Genomic DNA, 23,589 nt, shown 5'->3' on the forward strand with positions numbered 1-23,589 from the left:
AAATTCACATATAAATCCTTTTTTTTTTCCCTACATACAATTCAGAAGCAAAGACAATATGTATTGTTCTCACTCATGCGGGATAAAAAGGCAACAGCACAAAGACTATTTAATGATGTCGAAGTCCTGCATTGTCACCGGTTTCCCTTCATAAGAATAATGTGATCCAGTGGTGGACAAGTGGTCAGGAATGCAATCTTTGACCCAAACTTTGCGTCCCCTGACCGCAGCTGATGCTACACAGATACTGCAACGTGTGAGGAATTTCAAGTCAATCAGGCTTCAAACATCTTTAGAACATTACTTTTAGATGACATGGATCAATAATTCTCAGAGTGGTACGAGTACGTGTGAAATAATCACTGAATAAAACGCAAAAAAATTTTGCATTTCAAATCTGAAATATAACCAAATATATTAGAATAAAGTTTGTAGCTATGCATATAAACTGTGCATTGTTTTACTTTTCCAGTACAGTACATTTTTAGTACAGTTCAGTTGCATTTAACTTTTAAGTACATTACATTTGCACTTAAGTTTTGTTTGTTTTTTAAAAAATTGAGTAGAGTTTTTATTTACCTGTACTTATGGTGTCAATGTTCAAACTGTGAATAATGTCACAGTGGCTTTGATAAAATTATAGGTAGTACTGTACAAGTATTTTATTGTTGGTCATTATAGTGTTGCTCGGAAAGCTAAGTATTTTTTTATGTGGGATTTGGTGTAAAAAGCTTGAGAATCACTGATATAGATAAATAAATAATACATTTGTTTTGTGAAATTTTGTCAGATTCTTTTTTTTTTTTAACATGACAGTGATACATTACTAAAACTGCCTTCTACCATCTGAAGAACATATCCAGAGTGAAGGCTTGCATGTGTCAAGCAGAGCAGGAGAAGCTCATCCATGTTTTTATCTCAAGTAGACTTGACTATTGTAATGGTCTTCTGACCCGACTCCCTAAAAAGAGCATTAAAAAGATGCAGCTCATTCAGAATGCTGCAGCTCGGGTTCTGACCAAAACAAAGAGGTCAGAGCATATTACTCAAATTCTAAAGTCTTTACACTGGCTTCCAGTCAGCTTTAGAATAGATTTGAAAGTTCTGCTACTGATCTATAAACCACTAAATGTTTTTTTTTTTCGTTTAGGTCCTTAATACATGAATGAAATGCTAATGGGATATAAACCCAGTAGGGCTCTGAGATCGACAGATTCAGGTCAAATAGTGGAGCACAGAGTCCAAAGAAAACATGGTTAAGCAGCATTTAGCTATTATGCTGCACACAAATGGAATAAGTTGCCAACAGAAGTAATGTCAACCCCAAGTGTGAATGGTTTTAAGTCCAGGTTAAAAACTTTTCTTTTTTCCCATGCTTTTTAGAGCATTTCCACTTTTAAATTATATTCTTTGCACTGTACGCGGTTTTAATAGTATTTTTTTCCTCTTTGTTTTAAGTTTATAAGCTCTTTTTTTTCGTTTTTAATAATGTAAAGCACCTTTTGTATGAAATGCGCTATATAAATACATTTGATTTGGTTTGCTTTGCTTGCCATACATGCTTAGTGCGACTTGCCGACTTACACAGAGTTGTGTGGGAAATTTCAAGTCAGTCATAAATATTTTTTAGCGTTTCAGAACGTTAGGTGATAGCTAGGTCTTGAGGAAAAAAAGTTGTCTTTATGTGAAATGTCACATCAGAAAATATTTAATCAGTGGGTTGTGACACCCGCAACATTATTTTCGTATTACTACCTTATTGTAGAACACTGATTTGTGTGAAATAAAAAAAAAATCAAATAAAAAATAAAAAAATAAAAAAAATCTAATCAAGTCATATCTCTTCTCATATATCTCAGTGTCGTTTAACACGCTTTGTCCTACTTTAGAATTACTACAGTTTTGTTACTATAATTCACATGTGTGAGAAATTTCAAGTCAATTAGACTTCAAAACCTTTCATTTTAGATGATACATTGACTTAGATTTTCACACAAAGGCCTTGCTGCGAGTTTGGTAAATTGCTGTTAAAGTCAGTATTTTCTCTCACTAAAATGAATGTTTGAGAACAAGTCTAATTGGCTCAAAATTTACCAGTATTTAAAAAAGAAAAGAAAAAAAAAGCCTTTTTGGCAATTTAAATATCAGAGTGGGTTCTGACATATACACAGCTGTTTTTGGATTCATCACAATTTGTGTAAGAAATTTCAAGCCAATCAGACTTGTTTTCAACCATTAATTCTAGCTGGATAAAATAACCTCATTTGGTCAGAGGATATTTGATGAGCACAGTATTATTAAATTGTCAGTTGGATGTTGCCATGGTTACATGCTATGCTAATGGAGACCCAGCTGTTACTATTGTGGTTTAGTGTGAGCTCGTTTTAACAATGGAGATATCTAGTCGGAGGGCAGAGGAAGCTTTTAGTGTACAGGAAAGAGGGGTGGATTCCAGTGCGAGGAAACAGCTTGAAAACAAGGTGTTTCCTCGCTCAAGCAATGTGACCTGCCCACACTTTTCCCAAGTCCGCGACATCCATCTCAACACGACGTCTCTGTCTGTGCGTTGAGATTTTTCGATTTGTCTTTTTCAGGGTACTTTAGCAGCTGAACTTTGACCATCAGGAAGGCAAAGAGAAAACTTCTGGGGAAGGTGGGTGAATTTTCAGGCTTTCCAGTCACGTGCGGGAGGACCTCAGTCCAACTCTGGGAAAGTTGCGATCGCGCCAGTGCTGTACACGACAATTAAACTGAATGAAAGAAATAGCCTCAAAATTTGCATGACATTATTGTTTTTACTTCTGCTAACCACAAAAAGCCCAATTTTTTTTTTTTTTTAGCGCCGTTTGTTGTGTGTAAACAGCATTACGCCAAAACCATGCCAACGAAAAGTATGTGAAAGGGAAAGGCATGTGAGAAAGTTGATAAACTTAAACAATATATAATTAAAAAAATATATATATATTGCACATTTTTTTTTGATAACATCCTGCATTCATCTTGCCATCAATTTTGACCAAGTTCCCCGTGCCTTGGCAGCTCACACATCCCCAAAACATCAGCAATGTACCTCTATGTTTCACAGTAGGAATGGTGCACCTTTCATCATCGGTCTTGTTGCCTCCTCTCCAAATGTAACGTTTATGGTTGTGGCCAAAAAGTTCAATTTTGCTCTCATCACTCCAAATGATTTTGTTCCAGAGGTTTTGAGGCTTGTCTCTGTGCTGTTTGGCATATTGTAAGCATGATTTTTTTTTTTTTTGTGTGTGTGGCATTGGCGTAGTAATGGCTTTCTTCTGGCGACTCAACCATGCAGTCCATTTTTCTTCAAGTACCTCCTTATTGTGTATCTTGAAACATCCACACCACTTTTTTCAGAGTCTTGTATTTCAGCTGAAGTCATCTGTGGGTTTTTCTTTGCATCTCGAACAATTTTCCTGGCCGTTTTTTTTGTTGGTCGACCTGATCGTGGTTTGGTTTCAACAGAATCTCTCATTTTCCACTTCTTAATTAGAGATTGAACACTGCTGATTGGCAGTCTCAGTTCCTTGGATATCTTCTTATATCCCTTTCCCGTTTTATACAGTTCAATTACCTTTTCCCGCAGATCTTTTGACAATTCTTTTGCTTTCCCCATGACTCGGAATCCAGAGATGTCAGTGCAAGGATCTGTCAGACACACACTGATTACAAGCAGACAGATCACAGGTGTAGATGGTTACCTTTAGTAGCCATTCAAACCAATTTGTGCCAACTTGTGTGCATGTTATCAGGCCAATATCTCAATGCTATGTCAACTTTTGATCAAGGTCATTGGTGTAGTTTCTGTTGTCATTATGATTGAAATAGAGTGAACAGTTGTTTGATAATAAATGGCTTCACCCAGGCGGACGACTGGTTAGAGCGTCAGCCTCACAGTTCTGAGGACCGGGGTTCAATCCCCGGCTCCGCCTGTGTGGAGTTTGCATGTTCTCCCCGTGCCTGCGTGGGTTTTCTCCGGGCACTCCGGTTTCCTCCCACATCCCAAAAACATGCACGTTAATTGAACACTCTAAAATTGCCCGTAGGTGTGACTGTGAGTGCGAATGGTTGTTTGTTTGTATGTGCCCTGCGATTGGCTGGCAACCAGTTCAGGGTGTACCCCGCCTCCTGCCCGATGACAGCTGGGATAGGCTCCAGCACGCCCCCGTGACCCTTGTGAGGAGAAGCGGCTCAGAAAATGGATGGATGGATGGCTTCACCCAAGCACTAACCATGAGTGAAAGAAAGGTTTTTGTGTTATGATTCATAGTTCTGAAAAATGGCCAAGAAATCATACATTCTGCCAGGGTATGTAAACTTATGAGCACAACTGTATTTTAGATAATAGATTGGCTTGAACTTTCCCACAAATTCCTTTCACGTTTATTGTTTTCCATCTGTTCCAACCATCTGTATCTATTGTTGGCACTTTACACGACTAACTGTAGCTTAAAAAACATTTCAAAAACAAAATTTTATCTGCTAAATTGTTTTGGGTTTTTTTTTCAGCATTAGGACTGCAATTAACAATTATTTTAAGAATCAATTATCTGTCCATTATGTTTTTGTTTAATTGATGAATTGGATAAAAAAAATAATTCCTTTATTTAAAAAAAGAGGACATTACTGTATTTCAAATTGCTCGTGCAGAAAATTCACAAACATAAATTGATTATGATTCAGTTACTGGTTTGGTCAGAAAATAGGCAAAAATGATGAACATTGTTTTCCAAAGTAAAAGCAGATGCTTGGAAATGTCTTATTTTGATTGAACACAAAGATAATCAGTCTGCTTTCATGGAGGACTAAAGAAATATGAGATATTTACAAACTCGAGAGGCTGAAAAACGATTCGATTATCAAAAAAAGTTGTCGATCAATTTGATAATCAATTAGTTGTCAATTAATTTTTCACCTTTAGTCAGCACATTTTTTTCATGTAATATATTTTTTTATGTAAAAAAATTGTTGACATGGATCAATAAAAGATGGGAGGCACTGTAGTAGACAGAATGGCGATGCTAAATTGTGAATGGTTTTCCCTATAGCAGTGGTTCTCAAAGTGGTATGCTGGCTCCCCCTACTGGTATGTGAAAGAATTACCGTCCAAGTACAATTCAGTTGTATTTAACTTTTACGTTCAAAACATTTGCATTTCATCTTTAAGACCGGTTTCTTTTGAAACATTTATTTTGATACAATTTTTATTTACCTTTTATGTGCAATACATTTAATTGAATCGTTTAAATAATTTATTTTCCTATAATTAAGTGCAGTGTTAATGTTAACTGTGCATAATGTAAGTGTTCTACAATAATATTAAATATACTTTCTAGGAATAAAACCTCTGTCTTGTTTTGTTTTTTTATCAATACTTAGACCTTCTTTTTACTGCATTTTAATTTCAGTCATGATGGTGGTACAGTACATGGAGAGCTAAGTATTTTTTGATGGGATACTACTTTGCTTGAATAATTCATATTATTATTAATGAAGTAATGCCATACGCTGATATCTGTGTGGGTTGTGTGTCCACATCAGCTGGCGTCATGGGTCTACTGGACTTCCTGTGCTGGAGAGCTGCCACACTGCTGCTTCTGTGTAAGTGATGAATTGCTTGTTTTTCTCATGTTGTCTATTGTCCCATGTACTGGACACGATGTAATAAGAACAAACTTAAATAACCTGCTCCACCCTGCCTGTGTCCCTTTATCACCATTTTGCCTGTCTCCATATCAAGTGGCATTATTAGGAGTAATAGGACTTTCAATATGCTAAAAGGTCAATCAAAATCTCATTATGTGCTCATGTTTATGTTTGTATTGTACTATCTAGAATTTTGGCATGTAAAAAAAAAAAAAAAAATTCATATTCTTTTGTTTATATATTGTGTATTCCATATTAATACTATACATATCTTACTCTTTTGATTACTTTTTTTATTTTATAAGCATTTTTTAATTTTTCTTCCATTTTTTTATTTTAAGATTTTTACTTAATTTGCAGTTTTTTTTTTAAATAAGCATTTAAATGTGTCAATTTATTTGGGGGGATTTTTTTTTTAGGAAAATTCAGATTTAAAAAAATATTTTCCTCATTGAAGGTGTGACAACCATTGAACTGCAAACATCAGTACAAGTACAGTGGCCCCTTGACGTACAATTTTAATTAGTTCTGTGACTACGCTCAAAACACAATTTTGTATCGCAAATCATCTTCCCCTATTGAAAAGAACGGAAATGCCATTATATCCAGCGCCTCAAAAACAACAAAAAAATTGCAATGTGTTTTTTAATAGAGACAAATAGCACTTTACAGTATTGTACTTTATATAAATATACTGTAGTTTAAGATTAATATTAGATTAAACGGTGCATTGTGATAATTCAATGGGCATTGTGCTGATCATTCTGGTGTGGGCGGCTCGGCTACCAGGGGCAGTATAATACATAGACATACTACACATAGCTTTAATGATGAAACACAAGAAGACCATGCAACGAAGCTAAAATAATATTAGTCGTTTTTTTTCCCACAGAGGATAAATAATATGTCTGTGAGTGTTGTTGCGTGCTCTGTCTACATGTTGCTACTGCTTATGTTCAAATATAAATTGTTTAATGACAAGAGGGAAGAAGCTGTTGGAATGTCTGCCGGTTTTAGTTCGCATTGATCGATAGCGCCTGCCTGAGGGAAGAAGCTGGAAGAGGTGGTGACCAGGATGTGGAGGGTCCAAGAGGATTTTGCACGCTCTTGTCTTAGTTCTGGTAGCATGTAAGTCCTCAAGGGTGGGTAAGGAGGTACCGACAATTTTTCCGGCAGTCCTGATTACCCGTTGCAGTCCTAGTTTGTCCTTTTTTGTGGCAGCACCAAACCAGACTGTGATGGATGAACACACGACTGATTCGATGTGTAGAACTGCCTCAGCAGCTCCTGTGGCAGGCCGGCCGGGCTTCCTCAGAAGCCGCAGGAAGTACATCCTCTGCTGGGCCCTTTTTGAGGATGGAGTTGATGTTGGTCTCCCACTTCAGGTCCCGAGAGACTGTAATTTGCGGGAACTTGAAGGTCTCGACTGTTGACACAGGGCAGTTGGACTGCGTAGGGGGCAGCTGTGGCAAAGGATGCTTCCTGAAGTCCACGATCATCTCTACAGTCTTGAGCGTGTTCAGCTCCAGGTTGCGACAGCCGCTCCACTTCCTGTCGATACGTAGACTCGTCACTGTCTTTGATGAGGCCGATGACTGTGGTGTCATGTTTGCAAATGTCTTATTTTGATTCAACACAAACATCATCAGTCTGCTTTCATGGAGGACGACAGAAATCAGCGGATATTTATTGAAATTTCGAGGATTTGGATCATTTGAAGTTACAAAATGTCATTAAATGATGAATCGATTCTCAAAATAGTTGTTGATTAATTTCATCGATTAGTTGTTGATTAATCGATGCGCCTCTATTTAAAATAAACTTTAAGCGAGTTTGAAGCCTCTTTTTTTAAAGAACTGATGAGAAGTTCGCTGCCACCGTCTAGCGCTCATAACTTGAACTTTTGTAAATTAAAAAAAAAATTTTTAAAACGGCCAAACGACAGCTCGTATCTTGAAACTCGTTAGTTGAGGCACCAGTGGCGCTCAAGATTAATATCACAAGGCAATGCCCATAAAACGCCAGTAGGTGGCAGTGTCGCCCAGCAAACACCTGTTCCCTTTAACGAGAGAGAATTCACTGTGAGTCGTCTGACTAATTGAATTTTTTTGCGCTTCATACCTGAAAAATTCATAAAATATAGTACATCATATTTTTGTAAAAGTATTTTCACATGATTAATTTGGTTACGAAAATGATATTTGCATGATAATAAATACACTCTTGCCGCACGCAGTTCCTAACGGGCAGGAGTGCCTATCGGTGCACATCTCCAACGAGGAACCCCTGTACATCATCCCGGGCTCCACCCTGGTCCTGCGCGCCCACATCGAGTCCGGCTCCCCGGAGGAGGTGTCGGCCGTCACCTGGGACCGGGAGCCCGAGAGCGGCGCCCCCGACGGGCGGGCCGCGCTGGCCGCTTGTCCCGGAGGAAGCTCCCGGCTGCCCGTCCAGTGCGCCGCCGCCCGAGCCAACGTGCGCGCCACCGTGGAGCGACAGGCCAGCGTCCTGCACGTCAGCGAGTACGCAAAAGCCGACGCGGGCGTTTACGCCGTCACCGTGACGGGAAAGACGGCACAATCCAGCACGGCGCGTTGCATCGTCAGAGACTACGGTGAGATTTTAGGATATTACGTGCGGGACACAACAGGTAGCAGGAGAGCATTCAATGAACAAAATGTTTGATTAGGTTTTTTTTTTTTTTTTTAAATCGTAATTATTACGCACAACAGTTTCAAGATGTTATAGCCCCCCCTTGGAGGGACAATATTGAGGTGTTTTTTTCCTCTCTTTATGGTTGATTATTTGTGTTAACCAGTATATTTCATCATTTATTTTTATTATATTCAGCTATTTTGATTAGCATTGAAATCTGTCAAGGAATACATTGGGATTTTGTTGTAATTTTTCTCCCTTTTGGAGAACATATTGAAGGATTTTCCCCACATTTTTATAGTTATATTGTTTGTATTACATTATCTAATACATTTATTTTTAGAATATATTATTCTTTATTAGCATTTAAATTTTGTAGGATTTTCTTTTCCTCTCTTTATTTGGCGCACATATGGAAAGATTTATTATTTGTATCTTTATATATTTTATTATATTTTATAATATATTTTGTTTTCTTGGAGACCATATTGAATGTTTGAATATATATATTTAATTATTATCTGACATTTTTATATCATTGAATACTTTTATTAGCATTTAAATCTGTCAGTGAATGAATTTTGTAGGATTTTCATTTCCCTTTTAGGAGAGCATAATACAGGGTTTCTTTTATTTTGATAGTTTCATTTATATGTCTAAAAAAAAAATCTGTAATTGCTTTGAATATAGCATTTTTTTTAGGGATTTTTTAAATATATTTTGATTCTATGTATATTTCATTTTGATGTATATTTTGAACACTATTTCTCTGATCAAACTTGTCAAGAAGCAATCCAACGTTACCTTTTTGAACTTTGTGTGTCCGTGCGGTGCAGAGGCGGTGCACCACGTGTCGGTGAGCATCAACGTGTCGCATTCGTCGCTGGTGTGCGGCGAGGCTTGGGGCACGGAGCCTCAGTTCAGCTGGCTGCACGAGCGCGACGCCGTCACCGGCAGCGTGGGCCGAGTCTCCACAGACGGCGCCACCCTGGTGGTCACCAAGGTGCCCATCTGCGGACATTTCACCTGCGTGGTCAGCAACAAGATGGGCTACAGCTCCGCCACGTACACGGCCGGTACACAAATACATTTTATATTTCATGCAGAGCAAAGAGTGTGTGAAATGGAAAACATCTGAACACTTAACTGTTATACGTGCTCGATGGGACTTATTAGTTCTTCGAGATAAGAGCCGTCGTTCGGCAGAGTTGTGAGCAAAATGTGTTACAAGCACTAAATTCACAACAAGCAGTAGATAGTGAACAATTCTTTAAAAACAAAACAAACCAAAAAATTCCAAAGAAACGATAGCAACGGCGTGTTTAACCAAACCACATAAGTCCACTAGCTTAATGCTAACACACACTAGCATTGAAGTTCCTTCCTTACATACCATACTGGTAAGCTTCTTGATTTTCCCTCCTCCTGTTGGCCAGCACCGTGTGAAACGGACGGCATCAGCGGGTCGACGGTGGCGATTGTTTGCCTGGTGGTCCTGCAGATCTTAGGAGGAGGCCTGGCATTTCTACTGTGGAGGTACACAAACAAAAAATAGTACACAATATGGAAGGCGCCCCCCCTGCCATTTTCATCATTTTGACCATTTCCAGGGTTCCTTCAAAGACAAATTTGTCCAAGAGATTTTGTCAAGTGTTTCTGAATGGGAACTAATTATGATAGACAGATTTTGTTATTGGTAGATTTTTTTTTATTTGACTTAGCAACATGAAATTTGTTAGGCGTCTATCATGAGTAGACCCACACAAAAAAGTCTCAAGAACCCATGTCTGAAAAACCATTTTGGTTTTGAAGTGACCATTTTTGGCTCATTTTCCAGCAGTCCTTCAAAGATGAACTCGCCCTCACGATTTTTTCCGATGGCTACTAAATCTGAAATACGTATGCTTGGCAGATGGGTGATGCTCGATAGTGAACCATGTGAGTTTTGATCGTGTGGGCAGAGCAAGATGGCAAAGTTTGATGACTCGCCATAAAACACGAAATTCTCCTGCCTCCACTCGAGTGCATGTTAGACATGTCTATCATGAGTAGACTTACAAAAAAGTATCAACAACCCATGGCTAAAAAGACACAGAGGTCTGCCATTTTGATTTTCATCTGCCCAATTTAGGCTTATCTGGGAAATTGTTAGGCGGCATTCAAAGACGTACTCATCCTAGAGATTTTTTCCCACTGCTACCAAATTTTAGGAGTAGTTTATACAAGGTAGAGATGGGTGACGCCAAATTGTGAAAGATTTCTGTCTTGGTTGCTTGCGGGCGGAGCATGGCGGCAAAGTTTAATGATTCGTCATAAAACACGAAATTCACATGCCTCCGCTCAAAAAGGAAGTCTGCCACGAGGTTTGAAGCAACTATTTTAGGCTAATGTTGGCTATTTCCCATTGAAAATGTTTCCCCCCCTTACCCCGATTACTGCCAAATTTGAATTAATCATACTAGACAGATGTACGACACAAAAAATGAAGGATTTAATTTTTGTCATTTTCGTGTGTGCTTGTACCTGCTTTCTGTTTTGTTTTTTCCTTCCCAGGAGGTACCGGAAAAGGAACCGAGGAGAGAGGCTGCGTGAACATATGGACGACAACATTTAAAAAGTGCCCAGAAGCGGGAAGAGGAAATCTACATAATGAATTTGAGGAACTCTTTGTATGGTCATCAGCAGGACTTTTACTTCAATTTCACATGGTGTAGTAGACTACAGGTATAGCTACACTGCCCCCTACTGGGCTACACTTGACACTGTGTGTTTAATACTGTCACTTTCTCCTAACCTTTGTCTGCTGGGTGATTCCAAATAAACATGCTCAACCAATACTTGTAATTCTAGCAATCACTAAAAAAAAACAACAACAATACTGTTAAACTGGAAAGGTAAACAAGCTATCAACATTAACCAATGGCAAAATCTTGTCATAAGAGTATATAACACTAGAAAATATCTCTGCCAAATGTAATAAGCAAATGGATAACTTTAAGAAAAGTTGGTCACCTTTCATTCTCTGCCCTTGTCGGTCCTCCAGTTTTAATGCATCATACACCCATCTGTGGGGGGAGGGCAGTGTTGGGCTTGGGTGGACACTCGGCCAGGTGTCCTGGCAATCCGGCTTGCTCTCTGGCCCGCCATGCTTTCCCCCCGTGGATTTTTAATGCACCACATACATTCGCACATCCTTTGGGGTGCTGGTTGGCCTGTGTGGGCGTGACGGTTACGGGTCATTATTGCCCTGTGACCCTCTCGCCTGACCCCCACCAGTCTCCCCAATTTCATTACACTATACCCCACCACACACGATCACGGTACAGGGATAACGGTTGCCAGTAGGGGACCTGATAACCATAGTAATAGGGTGGGTGGTGGGTTTTCACATTTCTCTTGGCTTGCCTCGTGGGGCCAATTGGATTCAAGTCTGGACTTTTACTAGGCCACTCCAAAACCTTCGTTTTGTTTTTCCAAGCCATTCAGAAGTTGACTTGTTGGTGTGTTTTGGATCGTTATCATGCTGCAGAACCCAAGTGCACTTCAGCTTGAGGTCACAAACTGATGGCTGAACATTCTCCTTCAGGATTTTCAGTTAATGAGCAAAATTCATGGTTCCAACCACAATAAATTGTCCAGGTCTTGAAGGAGCAAAGAAGCTCAAGACCATCACACTACCACCACTATGTTTGACTGTTGGTATGACGTTCTTTTTCTGAAATGCTGTGCTACATTCACGCCAGATGTAATGACACACACGCCTTGCAAAAAGATCAACTTTCATCTGACCAGTCCATATAATATTCTCCCAAAGGCCTTGGGAATCATTCAGAATTTTTGTTTTGAAAAAGTAAGACAAGCCTATGTTCTCTTTTGTCAGCAGTGGTTTTCGCCTTGGAAGTCTTCCATGTATGCCATTTTTGCCCAGTCTCTTCCATGAACACTGATATTAACGGAGGCAAGGGAGGCCTGCAGTTCTTTAGTTGGTCTCCTGGATGAGTCATTGTACATTGTTTATAATCTTTTGTAGCCCGGCGACCCATGAGAAGGCTCACCACTGTTCCATGTTTCCTCCATGTGAGGATAATGGCTGTCCCTTTGGTTCGCTAGGATCTTAAAGCTTTAGAAATGTCTTTTGTCACCCTTTACAGACTGCCCATCAATCCATTCTCAACACCGCTTATCCTGTTCAGGGTCGCGGGTCGCTGGAGCCTATCCCAGTTGACTTCGGGCGAAAGGCGGACTTACGCCCTGAACTGGTCGCCAGTCAGTTGCACGGCACATATAGACACAGACACATTCACACCGTCACTGAATGGGAACTGAACCCACGCTGCCCGCACCAAAATCAGGCGAGTGCACCACTACACCATCAGTGACCCTTTCCAGACTGATCGATGTCAATTCATTTCTCAACTGTTCTGGAATTTATTTGATCGTGTCATTTTGTTGCATCTTTTTTTTTTTTTTTTACATCTTTTGTCGGGACAAATTCTGTTTCACTGATTTATTGATTAAACAGGTCTGGGGGTTATCGGGCTTGGGTGTTATCAGTAAAAATGTACCAAAAACTGGGATCAGTCACAATTAATTCATGATTTAACAAGGGAGGTAATTACTCTTTCACAGAGGCTCAGGTAACTTTGAAGTTTTCTTTTCTTTTCCTTAAATGAAATCATTTAAAAACAACATTTTAAGTTCACCTGGGTTATATTTGTCGGATATTTACATTTGTTTGATGATCGTAAACAGAGTGGGGAAACGATGCAAAATATATAATTTAGGAAGGGGGTCAATACTTTTTCACAGCAATGTAAAAGAGGGAAACCATTTTGTGTGCAGACAAATGTAGGTTATTAAAACAGGTACTATAATTGTACATTTTAGAATCAGTACTATTTTGCTTAAGTACAGGAGGTAAATCAGTGTTTTCTCTCCCCCCCGCCCCCATACAAGTATCTGTACTTCTGTTTACAGGTTATCATCTCACACACAAAGGTTAAATTCCGAATTATAGGAGCACTTCACCAAAAAGGTCTCTGTGCATACGACCAAGGTAAAGCAAAGCATTTTATTGCAAGTATTAGTCATACGTACATTTCAAACAGAAGCAAAGCAACACTAAAATATGCAAACAACCTAAAGGAAGAAGTTACAGAAAGGAATCGAGCATTCAGTACATTTGTGACAAATGCAAATCATGTAAGCGTCGTCACGGAGATCTTAGACATGCGACTGATGCAATGAAATGTTACGTTGCTGAAGAAAGTTTTAAATGACGTTTCCTTGGCCACGGACGAGCAATCGGGACATCTAATCTCTTTCGCAATATTTGGTTCAACGTCGGTATTGGAATGCTGACGGGGTGGAAAAAAAAAATGGATAAAATAAGTAATGGAGGGTTTACAGTATTTCGCTTTGTAACAAAGAAAAAGTACAATCTTGTTTGCTCAAGTGCCGAAAATACGCAATACAGGCACAGGTCTCGCTAGCTAGCCTCCTGATCGGGATCGGATCGGATCTTGTCGTCGCAATGTACTCGACGCTCGGGTTAGCCAGACAGAACAGAAAATATGCTGATAAAAAACTTGGACAGTCCCGAACGTACAGAGTTTAGTGTAGCAATTTTAGTGGTTTTGGAAAGAGAAGAGACAAAATGTATGATCGGTTTCAAGTAGGCAGGCTTAGGACACACTTAAGGCTTTTTTTTTTTTTTCCTTGACACCCATCCTCCTGTGGCACAAGAACTTGACACAAGACCTTTTGTAGATCCGCTATTCACAAAAAATTTTGATATTCTGCATGGGTGAAATTTCAGGATTAACCTAAAATGCACTATGACCTTTACGGGTGAATTTAATTTGACCTCGTCTAAACTTTTAAATGCACTCCATGTTCAACTGCTAATCTTTTCAGTACTTTTTTTTTTTTTTTTACATCCAACTCTGCCTTTCTGTGACTCCTCCAGTCTCTCTGTATCTCTGTTGCAAACTGAAAAAAATCAAAGGTTATAGTGCATTTTTGGTTAATCGGGAAATTCCACCCGTAAACACAGTGTAATCCTCCAGATGGAATTGACATGCCAGACACTCGGGTCCGAAACCGTTTATCTGGACTGGCATTTGGAGGCTAAATTAGGAGGACGTCCTGTTTAAAAATCAGCCCGTTCGCAAACGCCTTTTGTTGTGCTTGCGTGTATGAAAATAAGGTTCCAAACACCTTCCCAAAAAAAAAAACAATAAATATGCCATAAAATACTCCATATATATAGCTTATATATATATATATTTTTTTTTTTATTATTATTTCAATAACGCATTTAAATAGGACAACAAAAAGGAAACGTCGGCTCAAGAACACATTTTTAAAAAATGTGATAACTGTTAAGACAAAAAATTTATATATATTATATATATTTTTTTACAATTATGTATTTGGACTCTAAAATAGTTATAAGAATGTCAGGCATTACTCGAGCATGATAGATATACTCCTGATCAAAATTTTAAGACCAGTTGACAAATAGAAAGAATTTACATTTTCCACTGTTGAATCTTAAAAATGTTCTAGAGTTTCAAAATTCCAAAAGAAATAAGAGTTAGAAAATTGTTTTGGAGAAGGCAATTTATTGCAAACAACAAACTGAAAAAGGCTGTTCATCATCTGATCAAACGTTTAAGCCCATAGCTAAAAAAAAAATTAAAAAAAAATTAAAAAAATAAACTAAAATAGAAAGAAAGTTACAAAAAATGACTTGTAATGATTAGCTCCACCATTCCTTTTGATAACTTATAAATAAAATAATAAAAATGAGTTTCAGGATGCTTGATATGAGTGGTTCCAGGCAGCTTGTGGGAACATTGCTCCAAGTGAAGATGGCTTCACGGAGGGCAGCCACTGTCTGGAACTGATGTCCCATGTTTGTAAACTTTCCTTGCCATTCATCTCCAAATGTTCTCAATTTGATTTAGATCATTAGAACATGAGAAAGTCCAAAAGAGTGATGTTTTTCCTCAAAAAGAATTCCTTTGTCAGGTGGGCATTATGAACTGCAGCATTGTCCTGTTGAAAACCCCAGCCATTACCACACAAACGAGGGCCCTCAGTCATGAGGGATGCCCCCTGCAACATCTCCACATAGCCAGCCAGTGTCTGACACTCCTGGACGACCTGAAGCTCAATTGTTCCATTGATGGAAAAAGCACCCCAGATCATGACTCCACTGTGCCGCGTAGAAAACATCTCAAGTGGGATCTCCTTGTCATGCCAGTAACATTGGAAGCCATCAGGACAGTCATCTTAAATTTATTCCCATCAGAGAATAAAACTTTCTTCCACCTTTCAATGTCCCATGTTTGGTACTCTCTTGCAAAGTCCATCCATCCATTTTCTGAGCCGCTTCTCCTCACTAGGGTCGCGGGCGTGCTGGAGCCTATCCCAGCTATCATCGGGCAGCAGGTGGGGTACACCCTGAAGTGGTTGCCAGCCAATCAAAGGGCACATATAAACAACCAACCATTCGCACTCACATTCACACCTGCGGACAATTTAGAGTTGTCAATTAACCTACCATGCATGTTTTTGGGATGTGGGAGGAAACCGGAGTACCCGGAGAAAACCCACGCAGGCACGGGGAGAACATGCAAACTCAACACAGGACGGGCCGGGAATTGAACCCCAGACCTCAGAACTGAGGCAGACGCTCTAACCAGTCGAGCAACGTGCCGCTCTTGCAAAGTCCAAACGGACAATTTTGTGGCATTGAAGGAGACGAGGCCTCTTTTTTTTTTGCGTTCTTAAAGTCCTTCTCTAGCAGATGCCATCTGATGGTTATTGGCCTGCAGTCAGTACCAGTAATCCCTTAATTTGGGTAGAGGATCATCATGTGTCTTGACAGACAGCCAATTGGATCCTCCGGCCAGTGAAATTTTATTGCGTCTACCACTTGACGTTTTTGTTCCATAACACTCAGGATATTTAAAGAAATTAAAAATGAATGTGTTACTGCATCCAACCTCAGCAGTGATGGGCCGTTGCAAGAGGGCTTTGCTTACGAATCTCAACATTCCAACAACGTTCAAAAACAAAAGTTTTTGACATGACAGTGTGAATACCTGACAGAAAATGACATTGGGCCTCATTCGCTGATAAACGCGTCATGTTCTCACTCTGTTGAGCACATACGCAAAATCACAGTCAGATGCATGATGCTATATTCTTCACACCACCATTCACATGTTAGTGAATCAAAATTAATTCTAAATGACGAGCTCGTGAAATCTGCATAAACCATTTCCCTATAAAAGGGCATCAATCTGGCGCATCTCAGCCAATGCATGGAGTTTTAGTCACAAGAGACAGCGCCAAAACCAAGGTCTTTATTATTTTTTTAAAAAAGTTGATATAATCGGAAAGCTTGCTCAACACAGAAACTGACAACATATAATAATCATGTTAAACAGTTTTAATTAATACCGAAGTTAAATTAGAGATTGTGGCACAAAATATATACGAAAAAACAATATAAGCGCAGAGAATGAACACTGTATTGTTATTCACATACAGAGTAGTAATGAATAAATATAGCACAGCAAATAGGCTTTTGTAGTTGATAAAATTCATGAAATTAGCGTTGGAAGTTAAAAGAGAAGAGAAAAAGAATATATTGAGACAAATGCCTATAAATGACTATAGTTCCAATATGTTGTGCATCTTGGGTAAAAGATGTGTTAGATGTTTTTTTGAAAGCTGATCCTGCATTATTTGTGCATACGCATGGTCTGAGGAGCTTCTAGATTTGGTCGCAGAGTACAAACAAAAGTACAAACGTAGAAAAATTACAGATGTGTGCATCAAACGTGCATATGCACAATTTAAGCAAAAATCTGTGTACGCACAGTTAGTGAATGACACCCACTGAATCCACATTTTTGAGCAGATCTTGGCTTTTAAAGGCTGTGGTCTTTTGATCAGCTGAATAATCCATTTCACTTTGTTGTTTGCAATACATTTCTTACTTCATTTCCTCTCACTTCAATTTGTTATTTTTGCATTTTGAAAATGGATGGATGGATGGAAACTACTTGAACCAAGATCCAACAGTGCAAAATGCAAATTATTGCTATTTTTCAACTGGTCTGATCAGGAGTGAATATGTATGTCATATAAGCAATTTGCATTTTTCTCTTACGACGTAGAACATTATGCAGCATACCAAGGTAAGTGAGGTGCAGTGTTTCCGAGAACTCCCCTATTAAAAAAAAAACAAAAAAAAAACAACACAGTTCACCCCCCACATCCCTATTAGACTGAAGACCCTTTCAGTCGACGCCCTACTGGCTCATTTCCCCCCCGACATTGCACTAGCATTAGCGCGTGCCAGGTTCTCAGTGAACTGTTCAATACTGATGCTGGCCTCTATCTTTTTGAATGCCCGTCAGGACAAACAAAAGCTTCAGTCCATATCCACCAACACCACCGCCATCTATAAAGGTCAGAGTGGTGATAAAAGACTCCGGGTTGAGACGGCACGGACTGAACGTCAAGAGTGTAAACGGCAGCCTCTAAAGTGCTGTGTTTGACATTCATGGTTTTCCACATTGCGCTATACCAACAACAACATCCAAGGTCCAAGACACTGCCAGTTTTGTTTGCCAGTCTCAGGGAGGGGGAAAAAAAAAAAAAAAAGTTTCTTGAAAAAGTAGAGTCAAGAGGAAAGGCACTTTCTGTGTGGACCGTTACTTTCTGTGGAATAACACCTTCCACTTTAAAGGGAGACAGCTTTTCTACAAAAACCTAGCAAAACGTCCCTTGAACTTGCACCACTCCTTTTCATGTTTGCTCATTCATTGGCAAGTGATGGTTTTCTGGCTAAAAGCAAAGCCTTGTAAACGTGTGTCAGACCACCACTAACCTTCCATGTTGTCACAAAGCTGTGACACTGATAGAATATGTCATTGTTGAATCCAAATCGGAGACACCTCACCAACCATATATCACTTGCTTCAAGTTTAAAGGGGTTTTGTGTAGGAACTTGAGGGTAAAGAAACAAGTTCTCTGGGTTTGGGGGGGAGATGATTTGCCAGCATGTAAAATGTGTCCAAAGGGGGAGGGGGAGGGGAAGGAAAAAAACAAAACAAAAAAAACATCCATCTTCCAACAGTTCTTAAGAGTGGTTAACATGCCCATTCGGGAGCATGCGTCAGCAGCAGGTGGGCAAAAAAGGACAAAACGAAAGAGTATGGTAGTGGGGGCAGTCCCACACCCATAGGGGTAGTGGGGGCATTTGATACAGACAGGGATAAAAGGCCTATCCCTCAATCACCGAAGAAGTGGGGGGCCGTACCATACTCAGTGTTTTTGTGGGCTGCCTCAAATTCAATGGGTTAGTTTGGGTACTTTAATCACACACCTGCTCAAATACCTGTGCCACACCCACCTGAGTACCAGTTTTTCCAGCTTTCCTACCCTGCCCACTCGTCTGAAGAGATGTTCAGCTTTAGACTCTACATGGAGAAGCACCAGCAACTGCCGTATATGCCAAATTGTGAAGATGTAAAAAAAATAAATAAATAATAAATTTAAAAAAAAATTAAAAATCCTACTTCAGTCTTCCGACATCTTAAAAATGGATCACTTGCCCGTTGAAGAGCAGGTGTCAGCACCAGGGTGGAGACACAAAAAAAGCCAAAGAACATTCAGGAGCCATACGACATATTTTCTCTTTGAATACACAAATTAGCATTCGACGTCCGGTCGGCGGTTTCAAGTCCGCCAACCGATCGCTAACAGTACGACAGTCACAGTCAAGACACGTCACTATTTTGGACCACCCGCCACCGGTTGCACATACACACTATACAATTTACAGTGACACAAGTCAACAGTCTATTGCAATAATAATTATAATAAAAACTTTGTAATTAACAGTTTTTTTGTTGTTTTTTTTTTACCATAACATACGATGATACATTTATTACTAAGAATAATTAGACTACATCTTTTTTAAACTGTTAGCAAAAATAATCGGTGTGCATTACATCATTTCAAATGTACAAATATACTTTTGATCTGGCTTTTTTAAAAGGCTTTTCATCACAGAGGCTGAGACCACCGCAAGCTTCCACACTGGAGGGAAACGCCTTCTGATGGTAGTCCAACGCAACAGCGGATATATAGACAACACACATTTTCCAGACTGTACCGTTTTCAGGGCTACCCCCACATTCTAGACATCTACCGTGGTACTGGGTGGCTGTCCCATAGAGGACAGGGAAATGGGAACCATCCTCAACCCAAAAAGGGTACTGGGGTTGTCCAACACCCATCAGGAGAGTGGGAATAATCCAAAATCATCAGGTAAGTGGGGGGGGCATCCAATACCCACCGGGGAAGTGGCGCTTTCCCACCATCACCATTCACCAGGGTAGCTGGAGTGGTCCGACACCCAAAAAGGGTAGCGGGGACTGTTCCATAACCACCAGAGTGGTAGGGCCGTACCACAGTCACCAAGCCGGAAGCCGCCCATCACATCACCCAAAATATGTAGTTGGGCAATCCCACACAAACCAGAGTAGAGGGAAGCCATCTCACACCTATCAGAGTATTGGGGGCAGCCTTAAACCCAGTGGGGTAGTGGAGGCCTTGCAATACCCAACCAGGTAGTGGGGCCAGGGAAGTCGGGCAGTCCCACACGCGAGTAGCAGGGAATATCCTACAGTAGTAGGAGGGTCATCCCACCCCCATCAGGCTACCGGGGGGTGCCCTGAGGTTTCCTGCTTTTCCTAACCTGCCCATTAGTCTCTAGTTCAGATTCTCCATCGGTTCAAGCACCACGCCTGTGTTCACAACCAGAACACATGCTTCTTTTAGTGCAGATAACTTTGTAAAGCAATATCCATACTACCCCCCCACACACACAAAAAACACAAACAAAAAAAGCTTCAGACCATCAGCAGTGCAGACGAGTCGAGTGGTGACCACATGTTTTTAACAGAGTACACCGGATGAAAACTGGTCAGCCACTCGACTCTTCAGCTTTTTTGGGGGGGTTCTGAAGCCAGTCTCAACTTAGAACTATGATGATGATGATAAGACAATTGGACTGCTGTGTCCAAGCAAAGTTACCAGCTAACACTGCGGTACAGGCTAAAACATGATATACACACACCGACGTAAGGATGATGAAGTTGTGTAGAAAAGTCGGTTTGCCGAGAAGAACATGAGGCATCGGGTGAAACTTTAGTCGTTTTTTTGTTATTTCGCCCGCTCGGCATGGCGCGATTCACAATTCCACCAGGCACTTAAATACTCCCGTCTTCTTTTATGGCCTTTGTACTCAACAATGCTGAAATCAGGTCCAGAATAAGTAATTCTTCAGGAATTCCAAAACGACGCACGCGTATAAATCCTTCAAGTAAGAATGTGAAACGTCGCCGAAACTGCACTTTGCACACCCAAAACAGGAAAAAAAAAAAACTGAAAAAGTGCCTGACAGTCTGCGAATCTCTCGCCAAACGTCTCGATTATTTCACTCTTCCCTTCCTTCTGCACATTATTGCACAAGTGGAGACAATCAGACATGATCTCCCACTCAAAAGGAGGAAAAATAAAGCGCTGCGGGGAAAATAAAATGGTTCCAACAAGGTAAAAGAACATGTCAAAGCTTCACATGATAAAAACGACATGGGGATATAAAAAGAAACAACAGTGTTATACTTTAAATAAGAAAAAAGTCCACAGATGACTGTGATGAATATATCAAGACTAGAAACTAGTGACAGTGGATATCTTTAACCCTCCTGTTATGCTGCGGGTCAAATTGACCCGTTGGAAAGTTTATCAGTCTTGTTATGTTGTGGGTTAAATTGAAATGAAACGTTTAACCCAACTGTGACACTATGAGTCAAATTGACCTATTGTAAAGTTTAACCCTCCTGTTATGTTGCAGGTCAAATTGACCCATTGTAAAGTCTAACCCTGCTGTTATGTTGCTGGTCAAATTAACCCATTTTAAGTTTAACCCTCCTGCTATATTTGGTTTGTTTTCATGGATCAATGTGACCTACTATTTGATTAATCATACAAAAAAATGCAAATCCAAAAATAATATCAAAATATATACTTTTTATAAGACCAGCAAAATAAGCTATCCTGAAATTTTGGTATATTGAAAAACAAAATCTTGATTTTTACACGTCAAATTGATCCAAAGTCGCACAAGAGACAAAGAACTAGTTACTGGTATTTCACAAGAAGGCAATGCGAACAAATGCAAATTCCTGAATAACAAAAACAAATAAAAATCTAAAATAAAAAAAAATAAAAAGACTAGGGTAGTAACCCTAAAATGTGTGCATATTCATAATTTAAAAAGAGAATTTTGATTCTTAATGGTCAATTGTACCAGCAACAGAACAGGAGAACCAACATTATTTCACTAGAGGGTAATGCAAGAAAGAAAGAAAGAAAAAAAGAAAAACTATTTTTAAAAAGTAAAACAAAATAAGGTGAGCAGAAGAAGTTTTAACCTGAAGTTTTTTCACATTTAAAAAAACAATCCAGATTTTTAATGGTCGAATTGATTCACTGTTAAAATTAGATTTGACCCACAGTAGAACAGGAGGCTTTCATGAGGCATTTTAGGGGAGGCCATTTTACCTCGTAGCCATCTGGTGGCAGTGTGCTCAAAGAACTGGTTATTTCATGAGAGGGAGGGAGGAAGGGAAGCAGGGAAAAATTAATTTGAAATCTGAGAACCTTCTGCTCTACTCCCTTGTTTGCTTAAAAAAACACACATACAAAAGAATGTAAAAGTGCTGCTGCTTATTAACCGACTCGAGGTGCTGGGGAGCAGCTGGGTAGAATGTGAAGCGGGCGGGAGGGGGTACTACAGCATATAAGTAAACACAAAAGAAAATAAGGATGGAAATAAAATGAGTTGGCTGGTTTCTATTGCATATTAGTGCTGAGTTTTGTTTTGTTTCTTTTTTCTGGTTTAAAGCAGCGTTTTTGCATCCTCAATCCAGTGTGGGGTGCCTCCTTCCTCCTCCCTGCTTCCTTCTGCACAGTGTCGGGTCCGGATTGACTAGGACAGTGTGTGTGAGAACTTTCTGACTGGCAAGCCATCTGTGAATGGCTGTGTGTGTGAGTGTTTATGCGTGGAGGATGGAAATGGTGGTGGTAAGTGGGTGGGTTGCAGCTCAGGCGAAGTACATGGTCCTTAGGGTGTCGTGGTGAATCTGGACAGCTTTGGCCAAGGCCTGCGGGTCTCGACCGTTACTCTGACCTGACACATGGCTGCCCTCGGCGCTGCACAGTGGAGAGAGACCAATTAGTGAGTGCAAAGATGAACCATTTCCAATAATAAAAAATCTTAAGCTTACGAGGTTAAATTGGTAGTTTTATATCGGGTAATCGAATACCATAATTTCGCGTGGATGATGTGCATTTTTTTCCCCATAAAAATTGTCAAAACGGCAATAGTGCGCATTATACATAGGGATGAGGTGAAATGGAAAAAAAAAAACTTTCACATTTTATAAATTTATGCCGCCATCTAGAGGTTATGAAAAAGCTGCACAGTTTCTTTCCAATATGCCATCGCCACCTAAAGGTTACGAAAAAGCTGTACACTTTCATTCAAGTATGCCACCGCCACCGAGAAGTTATGAAAAAGGTGTAGCCTACACTTCCATACCAATATGACAGGGGTACATATGACTGCATAGATCTACAGTTGTGCTCAATAAGTTCACATACCCAGGCAGAATTTGTGAATTATTATTATTAATTATTATTTATTTTTATATATTTATTTTTTAAATATGACTGATAACTGAACAACAACCATCATTCATTTATTTATGGTTATGTTTTGTTTAATGATAATGCTTTTCTGAAATGCTTGGCAGTTTAATTTGAATCCCATTAAAATAAAATAAGTGTGTTTCACATGGTCCTTCATGAATTGTAAACATCTTACAAATTCTGCCTGGGTAATCAAACATATGAGCACTGTGTTTTCTCATTTACTAAATAAAAGTAGGGCTGTGTATTTCAAAATAAGTGCAAGTAAATGAAAAGAAAGTATTACATGTTCAAATAAAGTGCTTAACTTCAGAATAATTATTTGAAAAAACTAACAAAATACAGACAATACTTCATGTTTTGATCATATGGATAGAAGCAAAATCATGCATTGTAAAAATGCAGAGAAAAAGGAAAATTGTTGATCATTCTTTACCAAAGTAGAAGCAGATGTTTGCA

The 23,589-nt window shown here is 39.5% G+C and overlaps 2 protein-coding genes across 6 annotated transcripts in view; one reads left to right on the plus strand and one right to left on the minus strand.

The window, feature by feature from the left end:
* The first annotated feature begins 2,492 nt into the window (after positions 1-2,492).
* On the plus strand, positions 2,493-11,159 carry si:dkeyp-97a10.2 (uncharacterized). Of its 3 annotated transcripts, XM_061777243.1 has the most exons (7): positions 2,500-2,653; positions 5,070-5,107; positions 5,430-5,622; positions 7,904-8,281; positions 9,159-9,398; positions 9,759-9,858; positions 10,876-11,159. In XM_061777243.1, exons 3-7 carry the CDS (start codon positions 5,520-5,522, stop codon positions 10,934-10,936), a joined length of 882 nt encoding a protein of 293 aa, XP_061633227.1. In that variant the 5' UTR covers positions 2,500-2,653; positions 5,070-5,107; positions 5,430-5,519; the 3' UTR covers positions 10,937-11,159. The 3 variants fall into 3 exon arrangements, with proteins under 3 accessions (XP_061633228.1, XP_061633226.1, XP_061633227.1); XM_061777244.1 differs by lacking the exon at positions 5,070-5,107 and having other exon boundaries at positions 2,493-2,653; positions 5,563-5,622; XM_061777242.1 differs by lacking the exon at positions 5,070-5,107 and having other exon boundaries at positions 2,497-2,653.
* Positions 11,160-13,379: 2,220 nt separating this feature from the next.
* Positions 13,380-23,589, minus strand: part of LOC133479805 (protein argonaute-3) — a 50,464-nt gene continuing 40,254 nt past the window's right edge. For all 3 annotated transcript variants that reach the window (XM_061777240.1, XM_061777239.1, XM_061777241.1), the window contains one exon: positions 13,380-22,632. In XM_061777240.1, the coding sequence (XP_061633224.1) occupies positions 22,524-22,632 (109 nt within the window). In that variant the 3' untranslated portion in view covers positions 13,380-22,523. The remainder of the gene's footprint in view (positions 22,633-23,589) is intronic.

Source organism: Phyllopteryx taeniolatus, chromosome 6, assembly GCF_024500385.1.
Source record: "Phyllopteryx taeniolatus isolate TA_2022b chromosome 6, UOR_Ptae_1.2, whole genome shotgun sequence".
Classification (NCBI taxonomy): Eukaryota; Metazoa; Chordata; class Actinopteri; order Syngnathiformes; family Syngnathidae; genus Phyllopteryx; species Phyllopteryx taeniolatus.

Excerpts from the sequence above, each read along its gene's own strand:
- si:dkeyp-97a10.2 (XM_061777242.1), top strand. The coding sequence starts at position 5,520 with ATGCCATACGCTGATATCTGTGTGGGTTGTGTGTCCACATCAGCTGGC. Across the intron at positions 5,623-7,903 it reads TGCCACACTGCTGCTTCTGT|TTCCTAACGGGCAGGAGTGC; the intron begins GTAAGTGATGAA and ends TGCCGCACGCAG. Across the intron at positions 9,399-9,758 it reads CTCCGCCACGTACACGGCCG|CACCGTGTGAAACGGACGGC; the intron begins GTACACAAATAC and ends CCTGTTGGCCAG.